General features: G+C 38.0%; 1 protein-coding gene across 3 annotated transcripts in view; it reads left to right on the top strand.

The window, feature by feature from the left end:
- The window catches only part of CCDC170 (coiled-coil domain containing 170), a 60,656-nt gene that overhangs the window by 35,061 nt on the left and 11,995 nt on the right, over window positions 1-13,600 (top strand). For all 3 annotated transcript variants that reach the window (XM_039356329.1, XM_039356328.1, XM_039356330.1), the window contains exons 6-7: window positions 3,955-4,260; window positions 11,258-11,458. In XM_039356329.1, coding sequence (XP_039212263.1) covers window positions 3,955-4,260; window positions 11,258-11,458 — 507 coding nt within the window. The remainder of the gene's footprint in view (window positions 1-3,954; window positions 4,261-11,257; window positions 11,459-13,600) is intronic.

The raw sequence follows: 13,600 nt of genomic DNA, 5'->3' as shown, positions 1-13,600 counted from the left end.
GTTCATTGTCATTAAATCCATGCTGGCTGTTTGTAATCATTCTGTTTGCCTTAAGTATTTCAAATTAAAAAACATGCCATCCAGCTCCCTCAATGCATTTTAATTCTAAAAAAAAAATATTTTTCAGATGATCAATTTCTTTAACATATATGGCCAATCAAGAAGCTCCCCTCCCCAAACAAAAGATTGTGAGAAGAGCCTAACTATGGGATTTAGCTTCTTCTCTTTTGCGCATTTATTTGGAGCAAGACCCTTTTGTGCTTATCTACCATACTGTTTTTATGGAATCTGCTGTTTCTAAAAATAAAAGCAGACTAACTACATACAGAAAGATCCTGTTCTTTTTATATTTTTCATATATTTTCTTTCCAGTTCAGTCTGTTCAGCTCATTTATTAGATTTATTTTATTTTTATTCTATTTTGTTTTAAAGTAATGTTACATTTTAGCAACTATGCATAGACTGGTAACCACTTTTCTAGATCTGATGTAGGAATATCTAGGTTCATGGAGATATAGAGTGAGAGAGCATGCAAAAAGAACTTCTGGAAATCTGGATAAGAATGTACGAGTTTAACATTGCCTGGATTTATTCAGAAAAAATACACATACCACAAAGTCTTCAGTAAAGGAAGGAGGCCAAATACAACTTCCCCACAGAGGAACTATCCTCCTTCCTTTATTGAAGACTTCGTGCTATGTGTGTTTTTTCTGAATAAATCCAGGCAATATCTAGGTCCATGCCCTACTCAAGAAGGAGTAGCAGAACCTTGGGGCAGAGTTAAAAGAGGGAGCAGCCTAGAATTCCTATGTAGCCACAAGCAGATTAAATCCACCTCATCCTTGAATTCTGTTGACCCTTACCTAATACAAAGATGATTAGGGGACTGGAGGCTAAAACATATAAGGAACGGTTGCTAGAATTGGGTATGTCTAGTTTAACGAAGAGAAGGACAAGGGGGGACATGATAGCATTATTCCAATATCTCAGGGGCTGCCATAAAGAAGAGGGAATTAAGCTATTTTCCAAAGCACCTGAAGGCAGGACAAGAAGCAACGGGTGGAAACTAATCAAGGAGAGAAGGAACCTAGAACTAAGGAGAAATTTCCTGACAGTGAGAACAATTAATCAGTGGAACAGCCTGACTCCAGAAGCAGTAAATGCTCCAACACTGGAAGTTTTTAAGAAGAGACTGGACAGCCATTTGTCCGAAATGGTGTAGGGTTTCCTGCCTGAGCAGGGGGTTGGACTAGATGACGTCCAAGGTCCCTTCCAACTTTACTACTATTACTATTACTATTTCCAAGCAAGTGCTAACCATTCATTGAAAAGATTCCTGTGCATAGGCATGAGTAGCAATAAATCTGTTTAGTACGACCTTCACATGTGAACCAGCTCTTTCGTGCCTGACCCCCATCTACTTCATGCAGCATTGCTGTTGTGGGAATAAAATGAGTGTCGTTTCCCATGGAAGTTGCCTTAAACACTAAGAAGAAATATGGAATATAGATTTAACAAATACCTGCATGCACAGGGGAAATATCCTCCATGCAAACAAGAGTGAGTTAGCAAAGTGTAGAGAATAATGGATACAGTGTGAATTCTGCCACCTCATCATACTGTTATAATAAATCAGGCTTTGGAAAAAAAAAAGAAAAGCCAAATGGATGTTTAATTTGGTCTCTGGGTTGGCCATCTTTCTCTTTATTGTTCAGACAGTTATTTATTTCTCTTGAGATAATTAACATACTTAACAATAATCACATCCCTTCCTCAAAAGTCACTTTGAGATCCAGTCAGTTGTTTGAAAGTTCTTCAAATGTTGTAATAATTCAGGTTTTAATTAATGTAGATTGATAGGTACTTTAGTTTTTATAAATAGCATATTTTCCCCTTTCTGGATCCTATCATATTGGGTGTGGTATCAATACAGAACATTTTTTCCCCAAAAAATAAGTTAGCAGTTCTTATAGTTTATAGAGTGAGGAAGCAATGTTGTACTTACCTGTGACAAAAAGGAGAAACGTTGGAATAATACTGCGATCTGAAAATGTTTCCTTAATTTCCATAAGAACTGCAATTTATTTCTTGTCACTAGAGTAATTTTCCCCTTCCTGCCAAATCTTTTTAAGAAAAGTACCAGGGAAATTAAATTAAATTAAATGGAAGCATGCCAAAATGCAGAAAAGCAGATAATATTGGCTGTGATAGCCTCAATTAGAATAAGTTTGAATGGTGACAACTATGTATTTAACCGGTTTTGGTTTTCTGTAAAAAAAAAACCCTGCATTTAAGATGGGCACAATTATATAAATAATTCTGATCTTTCACAGCTCAAATGTCATTTTGGCTTTTGAAAGTAGTCATCTCCTAACACACACACACGCGCGCGCACACACACACACACACACACACACACACACACACACACACACACACCGGCAGAGGCAAAACAATCAAAATCAAAAGTCTCTAGCCCAGTGGTTCTCAACCTGTGGGTTAGGACCCCATTTGGGGTCAAACGACCATTTCACGGGGGTCGCCAAACAACGCAGTCCGCCATTTTTTCCCCCTTTTCCTTAGCTGTGCTACTCCCTTTTATTCTATTGGCTTTTGAAAGCCAATAGAATAGACTCTCTTGCATAGAGTCTAATTCTATTGGCTTTCAAAAGCCAATAGGAATTGTCCAGGCTGTCTCTGCCCTGCTGAGCCCGCCAAAAGTCCCATTCTGCAAACGGTGCTGCACCAGTTGAGTAGTCCTCGACTTATGACCGGTTGAGTAGTCCTCGACTTACGATCGGGTGGGGGTCGCGGCATTAAAAAGGTTGAGAATCACTGCTCTAGCTTCTGTTCCATATCAGTTGTTCCCACCGTTTTCTTTTCAACAAATCCAAGAGTGCTTTTGACCAATTGTTTCTATTCATATCATTAGATCTGGCAGAAGAGGCATATTATGGGTCCCATCATTTAAAGAAGTCATCTGGAGGGATCCAAGAAGAGAGCCATGTCTGCCTTTGAGTTTGTCCTATGGAACATCATCCCCCGCCCGAGATCAGATTGGCCCCCACCTTGGCTGTATCTGTCAGTCAGAGCCTGTGAAATGGTTATATGTTAATTGTAGTTTGATTTTTTTTTTACTTTGCTGCCAGTTATGTATTTTATTTTAGTTGTCAGCTGTGTTTTTACCTTTTGTTAACTATCCAGAATAACTATGGATAGACAGGCAGCCATCTAAGTGAATTAAATTCACTACAGTAAAAATCTTCATTTAACAGTTCATTCAAAGTTATCTAATGATCCTGAATGTTTGTTGAGCCTAAGATAAATTATTTAGTAATAAGTACTAAATCGTATTAGTACTAAATCGTATTAGTAATTCATTTGTATAACAAATAAAGCAAATGACACCTTTCACACCAATTTGAATAATGGTGACATTCTACAAATCTCAGGAATTGCATCATTTGTGCCAATTAATGTCCTTCGGGGAGTTAAAGCAATGTGAAGAGTTTGGCAGGAGTTAAAAAGTAGCGCTTTCAGCCTTGTGGTTTGGGTGGATTGACTTTACTCAGTCTGGCAAGAAACAAATCAAAAATTCCCCCTATTCCTTTGCTGATACTGAATCATTCATGGCTTGGATCCACAATGGTCTTCCATAAATAAAAGGTCTTTTGTACTTATCAAATTATTGGATCCAGCCTACATTATATTGAAAGAAAATCATGGCAGAAGTCAATGGCAGGACTTTGAAGGTTTATTCAACAGCACCTATTGAGGTGATTGTTCCAAATCTCTGGGTTCATAATTTATTTTCTTTCAGCAGAAACTATCCATGCATCTCTTGAAAGCAAGTTTTAGTAATAGTGCACATTGGGTATCTGTTATTCTCCTGGAAATGTATTGTGAAATAACCATTGTTTTTCTCTGTAAATATTATTATTGTTTTTATTTTAGGACCTAAGCAATATTGCAGGAGCTAAGCAGAATCTTGAGGAGGAGATCAGAAGCCTCCAAGACAGACTGGCAGCCAGCCAACGGGCTTGTGAAGAATTGAACCAACTAAAGGTCCATTGCAATGAAAAAGAATCGGAACTGAGAACTTGTTTAGAGCAGGCCAGGGAAGAAAAAAAGCTGCACAATGAATTCAAAGACAAAATGGGGACTTTACTAGGATGTAATCCCATTGTGGCAACTCCATCCAAGGAAGACATTCTGGAAAAAATCCAAGAGTTGTGCCACAGAGAGGAGAACAAAAAAAGAGTATGTTAACTTGTCTTCTTTTTCTTCAGTGTCCTTAATTTATTCCTGTGTATAGATTTTATTTTAGTTCACTTCAAATTAATCCACGAATTGATAGGATTGTCTAATTGTAAGTGGTGACAGAATGACATTTGATGCAATTGTTCTAAACCAGTGGTTCTCAACCTGTGGGTCGGGACCCCATTTGGGGTTGAACGACCATTGGCTACTCCCTTTTATTCTATTGGCTTTTGAAAGCCAATAGACTAGACTCTTGAATAGAGTCTAATTCTATTGGCTTTCAAAAGCCAATAGGAATTGTCCAGGCTGTCTCTGCCCTGCTGAGCCTGCCAAAAGTCCCATTCTGCAAATAATGCTGCAAGTTGTCTGCAGTGAAGGCGAGCTGTCTGGAAGTTTCCATCCCTCCCTGCTGAGCAACTACTAAAAATGTAAGTAAAAGAGGGCCAGAGGTGGGAGGCCAGCGGGCGCAGGGCCTGGCGGGTGCCTTACCTCCCTTGGGCTGGGTCAGCTGGTGGCCCAGCTGGTGGTCGGCCTGCGCCATCTCTGCCGCTTGCCAGCTACGCCTCGGCTGGCGCAGGAGGCGGTACCACGCATGCGCGGCAGTCCCGGGCAGGGAAAGTCCTCGACTTACGACCGGTTGGGTAGTCCTTGACTTACGACTGGTTGGGTAGTCCTCGACTTATGACTGGTTGGGGTCGCGGCATTAAAAAGGTTGAGAACCACTGTTCTAAACTGACAAGACATACCGTTGTTTTATTTTGATATAATAGTGTATATAGCAGTTGCTCTGTATCTAATGATTTCAGGAGAAATCACAAGAAAAAAAGCAGAACCCATTAAAGAAAAGCACATCTTTAAATTGCAGTCTATTAAAAGGAGCACATGGTGACACATATTTATTTATTTTACATTATATCCTGCCCACTTTGAACCAACTCTAAGCAGAATAAAATCTAGAAATAAAATGGGGGGAAAGAATCCCTAGACCCATACCTGTAATCCCATCCTTAAAATCATTACAAACAAAGGGCAATGAAAAGGTGATCATTTGTTGTGTATTATATAATGTTCAGTCCCGGTTAGTAATTTAACTGTCATTGCTAAGGTTTTTCATATCACAATAAATATATTGCAGTTCCTTTTTTTTTTGGCCTTAACGCGACATTGCCACCTCCATCCCCTATCTTAGTTGATGTTGTTTAGTTTGCCTCCCCCCTCCCTCCTCTTTTCAGCTTGACTGTTCATGTCTTGGACTTTACTATATTTACATGAAAGAAAGGATGCCCCGAATTTAAGACAATTTCTCTCTCTAAATAAACTTCTAGATTAATCATCATCATCATCATTCACCAACACAGGCAAAACTTACTGATAATCAGTCAGTAACTACTGATTAATACTAATTGCCATCTCTGAAATGCAAGGAAAATTCCTCTCCTCACTTATACTAACGAAATTACATCATTCCAACCTACTCAGAAGTGTGCAAATACAAATGTATGCAACGTGTTCTTCCCTCCTTGCCTTTCAACAAAAAGAGTAAGAATAAAATACAATTGATAAAAAATATGAGGTGGAAGAAGGAAGGAAAAAGGAAATAAAACATGAATTGAGTGTTCATGTTTTGAGCAGCGATGTTTGCGGCTGTGTGTTCCTCCCATTCCCTTCTAATGTTTATTAACATTAACTCTTAAAACCACCTTCCCTATCCAGAGGTAATATAATTTGAGGGAAAGCCTTTTATTATCTTTTCCTCTGGTAATAAATGGTAGAGTAGGAGCTGTTGGAGCATCTAAACTTAGAGCCAAATCTAGCAGTATCCTAAAATGAGAAACTCGACCTTTTAACAAAGGGTGAAAACCATCCTTTCCGAAGGGACCATTTTATCTTGGTTGGATTGTATACTTTATAGGTCTTCTACTTCATGATCAATTCTAGAAGATGATTGATTCAGCATTAAGGTAGTCTTACCTAATTCTGAAGAAAAGGAAAAATAATCTGGGTGGTAGTGCTCACCAACAAACCGACCCTTCTTTCGGGGTCAGATTTTAAACTGCATGAGAATAAAATAGAGCCCTTTGGTATATAATAAACAGCTTTAATCTAGTACAGTCCTGTGTGCTGGGGCTATAACCCAAAAGATTTCCAGCCACTCTGGTCAAATATTCTGCTTGAACATGAACGTCCTATGAGTAAGTAGCAATGACAAAGAACAGGCCTGATTTAAATATCTCTTGCAGGTATTTTTTAATCAACTGTTGAGATACCCCTGGGATAATAAATCCAGCTCCACATTTGTTGACACAGTCTTTTTATAAATGCATTTGCTTGGATTATATTTCTTTACAGGCGAAATTAGTACAGGTAATCCTCCACTTACCAACAGTTCATTTAGTGACCATTTGAGGTTACAATAATAGCATTGAAAAAAGTGACTTATGTCCATTGCAGCATCCTCATGGTCATGTGATCAAAACTCAGATGCTTGGCAACTGGCTCATATTTATGACAGTGGCCATGCCCTGGGGTCATGTGATCCTCTTTTGCAATCTTCTGACAAGCAAAATCAATGGGGAAACCAGATTCACTTAACAACTATGTTACTAACTTAACAACTTCAGTAATTCACTGAACAACAACTTAACAACTGTGGCAAGAACTATCATAAAATGGGGCAAAATTCACTTAACAAATGTCTCACTTAGCAACGGAACCTTTGGACTCAATTGTGGTCATAGGTCAAGGACTATTTCAGGATGCCTCAAATGCCTCTCAATACAGTCTAGTTTCCTCTGCATTGAGGATACATTATGTCACAGATCCAGTAGAGGTTGCTCATGGACACTTTTTAAATGTCTTGGTTTTCTGTATGATGACCCAATTGTAGTTTAAGTAACTTTGGATAATCCAAATGTGCTATAAAATGCTTTTTTTTTTTTAAAAAAAATTCCTTAACAAGTAAACTTCCAATTAAATAATCCAAGCTTGTGGTCAGGAAACTTAGTATAGCTATTAGTGCAGTAAAAAGGGCCACTAAACTTTCAGGATATAAAGTTGAGTGCTTGATGTTTAGTAAACAGTTGCCTCTGATTTATTGCAATGAGTTGGCTCAATTTTCTATGCTGCAATATCACAGCTATTTCCTGAATAGTCCTGAAAATACTCAGTTGCAGAGAAATACACATGTATGGTTGGGAGAGAGAGGCAGAAATACTTTACGCCAACCTGCTTTTGGCCGCCTGTCTTGGGACTCTTAACTCCCACAATTCCCAACCAGAATCCTGCGAGTTACAGTCCAAGCACATATGGACAGGATCAGGGTAAAGCGGAAATGTTGTAAAAGCTTTCAGTATTCTCTCTTCATTTCTGACATTTTTATGCCACTCCTCTCCCAATGGCTTTAAGCAGCCTATAGCAGAAAGATGAAAAATAATCATACCAAATATCCTAGTTATGCTACCGCTTGTGACAAAGAGTATTGTTAGAAATGCAAAGGATGATAAAACTTATGGAACCTTTCAAATTCAGCAAGCTGCTAATGTAATCCCTTTACACTGATAACAGGACACACTTGACATCGTATTATAGAAAGAAAACACATTGAGGTGACATCCCCATGGGAAGAAGAATGGATGCCTTGGTTACAACAGAAAGAGGGTTTGGGGCTTCATTAGTGAAAGAAGAGCACATTGCTAGGATTGACAATGGGGTTAAGTGCTCCACCTGTACCTGAATACATTTGGCAGAAATGTTTAAGGGTACTATAACGGGCAAAAGGAAATTGCAGTTTTTCATAAAATCAAAGGTGGGGGAAAAAAAGTCAAATGCATTTGCTGAAAATCTGTAACACATTCTTACCACAGAATAGATTTGAAAAAGATGAATGTCCTATTTACATTGTTCCGGAATGATGTCCACCACCAAGGAGAGCTTGAATTTGGAGCTCAGGAACTCAGACTATTATACAACAGTAGAAGGGACTTGAGCATGTTGTACTATTATTCCTCAGGAGGAAAGAACATTGTGTTCTACATGGTTAGTTTGGACGTATTCACAAATTTAGTGAGCTTAGACTTACTGAACTCCTGGCTTACTGAATCTAGAAAAGTATGCAGCAAAACCATGTATGGATTTTTTTAACACAGAGAAATATCATCTACATGTGGTATATGAACACACACACACACACACACACACGCACGCACCATATACATGCCTATGTATATCATTGTGTATAAAAACGTATTGTTATTAAATTATTTCGTGTACCTGGCTATGCTTCAGCATCTTGCAAGACTTACTTTTGCTGATGGTTTGCAAAAGGGAAATACAATGTAATGTTTGTGCTATAGCTAACCATTTCTATCCCTTGGACAAAATGTCTTTAAATTATTTGTTCTTCACTTTGTTTGGTCGGAACTAACTTACGATAGCCATCTGTTTCGAGTTCCTTTCAATCTTATTACTGAAGAAATGTTACGGTGCACAGTGTACTTAGAGAGTTAAAATGAAAACTTGCATGGATTGTTCCTTTGCCTGGACTATTATCCTTGCTGAACATCTGGGAAATGAGTATCTTTGTTGAAAACAAGTTCTCTTATCTCAAGCTAAAGAATCATTGCAGTTTTAATAGCTATAAATATACTGCAGGGCATCTGAAGTCCTTTTGGTATGCTTTCAGCTGTGTGGGGAGCTTATGCATCTTGGTAGAGAATTGGCAGGCTTTTCTCTTCTCTTTCCTTTGCCCATTTTTTTTTCTTGCTGAGAACAAATGATCTCGTTCATCTTTTTGGGTCTGGAATTCCACAGATGGTTCCATCTGTGCTGGCAGGGAAGAATGAGAGCTCTCACCTAACACATCTGGAGAAACCAAGGTTTAGAAGCTGGTTGATGTGTGCCTAAGGTTTAGCTGGTGTTCTTAGCTGCAGTTCTTCCATTTGCTTGTCTGTACTGCTGTTCATACATTTCATAACATCACCATACAGCCTTTTTCTTGGGGTCTCATCCTGAGTAACGTTATCTATCTGTATCTGAGATTTTGTAATTTTAAATGCTGAAGCTTTTAGTGAACACTGCCTGCATAAAGGCTAGCAAAAATGAGGCCAGCTTGTAGACACAAGGTCTGCATTTGCTAGTCAGGGTAACTATTTAAAAAGCTTTCAAGGGAGGGGGTGAGGGACTGAATAGGAACAAAAAAAATAAGCTATAAAGTTCCGCAGAGAAATACAATTAATTTTGAACAATCTTATGAATAGAATCCAACAATGTTTATTTTATCCATTTGGAGATTTATGGAAGCTTCATACAAGTAATAAAGCATATTTAAGACAGATGTTATTGTTTCTATGGTTTTGGGTAATGGGATTTGTTTTGGTTTTGGCTATGACTGCACTAGATTAGGTTTTATTTATTACCTTCTGTTGGCTTAAAATCTGTAGCATCACAACCATGTCAACCTTAATTTTAAAATGTTTTACTACATTTCAACTGATTGAGATTCAATCCTACATAGCTATAGAAAGTAAATGTTTGCCTTATATCTTAGAATGGGGGTGTCAAACTCGCAACGTCATGTGACGTGTCATGATGTATTGCGACTTTTTTGCCATTCCCGGCAATGGGGTGGGCACAGTTTCGCTATGATGCATCCGGCCCATGGGCCGGCAGTTTGACACCCCTGTCTTAGAAGGTATTACGCCAATGTATTCAATAGCCATACCCTTGATTCTGGATGTGGGCATTGATCAGAATATGGTCTTATTGACTTCTTACATAATAACTTTGAAGGAAAGCCCTAGGAGACCTATGTACAGTATGTCTTTATTCCAGGTCCTAGTATAGACAGTAGAGCTTGGAATCTCACCTTCACTTGTGTCCTATTTTCCTACCCATCTTCTTATCATTCATTCATTTAGGAAACCTCTGTACTTTTATATGCAGTGTCTTTTGAAATAATTTTTTTTAAAAAAAGATTTTCCATGCTCATATACAGAAAGAGATGGTATTTATCCAAAATCGAACTGCATCAGCCATTCGGAGCAAATAGTTCCTAAAAAAATGCTGTGGTACCGGCAAGGGTTTTATCTGAATTTTATAGAATTTTCAAGAATTAAATGAAAGCATGGGACATTACAAGGGAAGCACTATACACCAAAAACTAACATTGCATTAATTTCTCAATTTTCCATAACTGGAAGCTTAATAATTGGAATAAATATTGCTCTGAGATCCAGTTTTGTCTAGTGTTAGGGCAACAGGCTAGAAAACAGGAGATTATGAAAACAGGATTCTAGTCCCTCTAGTCACTTTTTCTCAGCTCTAGGAAGGAGGTCATAGCAAACTTCTTCTCAAATCTTGCCAAGAAAAGTGTGGGGACTTGTCCAGGCATTCTCCAAGAATCAGACATAATTGAACAGAAAGAAAGAAAAAAGTTGTTTAATGTAAATAAATATCAGATTCTGGCATACCTGTAAATATTCTTGCATTAGTGTAACAATGGTTATCTGGCAGGTTTATACCATTATTTATCAATAAACTTTAAGTGAGTATGTATTGAGCTATTTTCATTAGCAGAATATATATTTGAATTTTCAAGGTGCATATGAATATAATGTCTGCTTCACAGGTTGCTCTAATTGTGGTTTGTTTGCAATTGGCTTAGCATATTGTGTGAATCTAGCTTTTGCAGTTCATAAGCTACAATGTATAGCTTTGTATGATATTATATGACTTCAACCAATGAAGAAAGTGTTTTTTTTTTCAACTGATCCAGGGTAAGAAATTGTAGCTAGGTGAGTTTTGTGAATTTGACCATAGTCCATATATGCTACGCTGTGGTAACTGTTTATTTCAGTACATTAAGTCCTTCTGATTAAGTGTTCATGTTTTTCCTGTTTGTTGAGTAGCATTTTACTGCTCCTTATAATTGGTGATTTTTCTTGTGCCACAGATTAGTTTCATCCTCAGTCTCTGATTTAAGTTTCCTTTTGTTTCCCAGATGGTATCCCAGCTTGAAGCCCAAATAAGCAAACTTACTGAGACGCTGGAGACTCAGACAATGTTGCACCAGGAGGTGTTGCAAAGAGCCAAAAAATCAGAAAATAAATCAGAAATGCTTCATGATCAGTTGATGCGTCTAGAAGGAGAGCTGGTGTCTGGAGATGTGATGCGAGATGCTTGGAAACATGAGAAACAACAAGTAATATCTTATGTTTATAGGAAGGGTACAAGGCAAGGCAGAGAAAGCTTAGTTTAATGATGTAGTCCTGATTTTACCAAAAATAAATGTATGATCCCATTACATTGGTATACAATAGATGTATTCACATTAGTAAAATTTGTTGGAACAATCATTTTTCAGTATGTTCAGGATGGTGATTTGAACATAAAACGTGTACATATCCATTCAGGGTTCTTTGACTATATCATAAAGCACTACAAAACTGAAGTCATAGGCAGTATGGTAAGTAACAAGCAGAGAAAATATCTAAGAAAATAATCTTGGATCTTGTAGAGATAATTTACTGAAAGATTTTTCAGTGCCAGCTTTAGACCCCAAAAGGCAATCTGTTTTGGGATTAATATTCCAGGTAAATTTTTCTGGAAGTTGCCAGCACTAGAGAGAATATATCAGGGGAACTTAATATATTTTAAATGAAAATAAAATGTTACTGAGAAAACAGCTCTTTACCAGAAATTGAATAACAGAATCCAAAGTAGGTCTCATTCAGCTAATTATATTATTGAAACTTAAAGAAAGTCCATGAGTTTCATGGGACCCTTGCAAAAGATAAAATATTTGTTCAGTTAGGATTTTTTTAACTTTTTTTTTACGTATCTTCCCTTATCAATAAGGGCTTTTTTGCCTAACTTCAGCATATAAACCTGATCCCAACTTTGAGTATGTCAAAATTTCATTGATTCCGTTTTCTGCAATTTTCTTCTTTAGTTTTACAATGATCAAACTACAGTGACACAGCTTACGGCCAGTTTGGATCTAAGTCATTGGAGGCAAATAAAGCCTCCAATGACTTAAAGAAGCAATTGTTTCTTTGCTCATTCTGTTGAACGATCCTAAGTGGGTTGATATAATGTATGGATAAAAGAATTTTGCCCTAGCAAAAAAGCTTGGAATAGTTTGCCTCTTTTTGTCTCAAACCCTATTATTTATGTACTTGAGTGCCTTCTTAATGGAGCACAGCAAATGCACATTTTTCTGTCCTTCTCACAGAAGACCAATGTGGTAGGTTAGATAGAAATGTGCCTGTTCTGAGTGCACTGTCCAAGCCTGACTATAATGAAGTTTCATGATGTAGCTTTTGATACAACTGGCAAGAATCATTACTTTCGCTTATCAGAGAAAGCCTTGGAAATATTCATCTCTCCAATAGGCATTGACTCTTTGGGAGGCCCAGTGTCTCATCCCCTTCCTTAGGACACTACAGGGCCAGCAAGGTAGCTATAAAAATTGTGTCAAGCCATGGTCTTCCATCCTGTGAATATAGATGTTATGGATCAGACCTAAAGATTAGAACACATGCATACTTCACAAACTATGTATACCATCCGGGTGCATGCATCTCTTTAAGAAGAGTTATTTTTTTTGTGTCCTTTAGAAAACATTAGTACCTTTACTGTTTTCATTTGTTTGCTGAGTGAGAATGGAAGAATTCCAGAGATACAACCATTATAGCATTTGGAACACAAGAGTTTTGTGGTACCTTAAATGTTTTTTTTAAAAATTGTGCTTCTTTCATTAAGCTTAATTCCTGCTGACTTCCTGGAGATGTCCACTCAGTTTTCTTGATAGAGTCAAGAAGGGATAGCCCTCACTTAACAACCAGTCATTTTACAAATGCTCAAAGTTACAATGACCACAAAATGGGTGCTTTAACAGCCCATAAAGACCCCCAACCAACCTAAATAGTTGGGCTACCCCCCCCATAACTGCCTATAGTGCAGATCAGCTTTATGAATGGTTGTGGCATTCAAAGTCACATAACCACAAGTCATAATGAGTTGTGGCTAGTTTACAGCATTATTTTCCAGTTTCCAACAAAATGCTGAAATGAACATCACACCCAGGAACTCTCTGCCCCTCAATCTCCCTGTCATGGGTTTATGCTTACCCAATTCAGTGGGCTCCACAACACCAGAGAGCCAACCCAACAATACAGGCCCTAAACAATATCCGCACAAGCACTCACAGGCTGGTACTCACAGGCCAGTATTAACTGCTCTTTGTTCCACTTTTGCCCACCACTTCTACATCTCCAGCTATTGCTTCTCCAGTACTACTCCTTATAGTAGTAGTCCAGTCCCAGCTGCTTTCATGCTCAGC

This window comes from Crotalus tigris, unplaced genomic scaffold, assembly GCF_016545835.1.
Source record: "Crotalus tigris isolate CLP2741 ecotype Arizona unplaced genomic scaffold, ASM1654583v1 scf7180000018818.712119, whole genome shotgun sequence".
Taxonomy (NCBI): Eukaryota; Metazoa; Chordata; class Lepidosauria; order Squamata; family Viperidae; genus Crotalus; species Crotalus tigris.
Note: the sequence above shows the minus strand (reverse complement) of the source record. Positions and strands in the feature narration are given on the sequence as shown.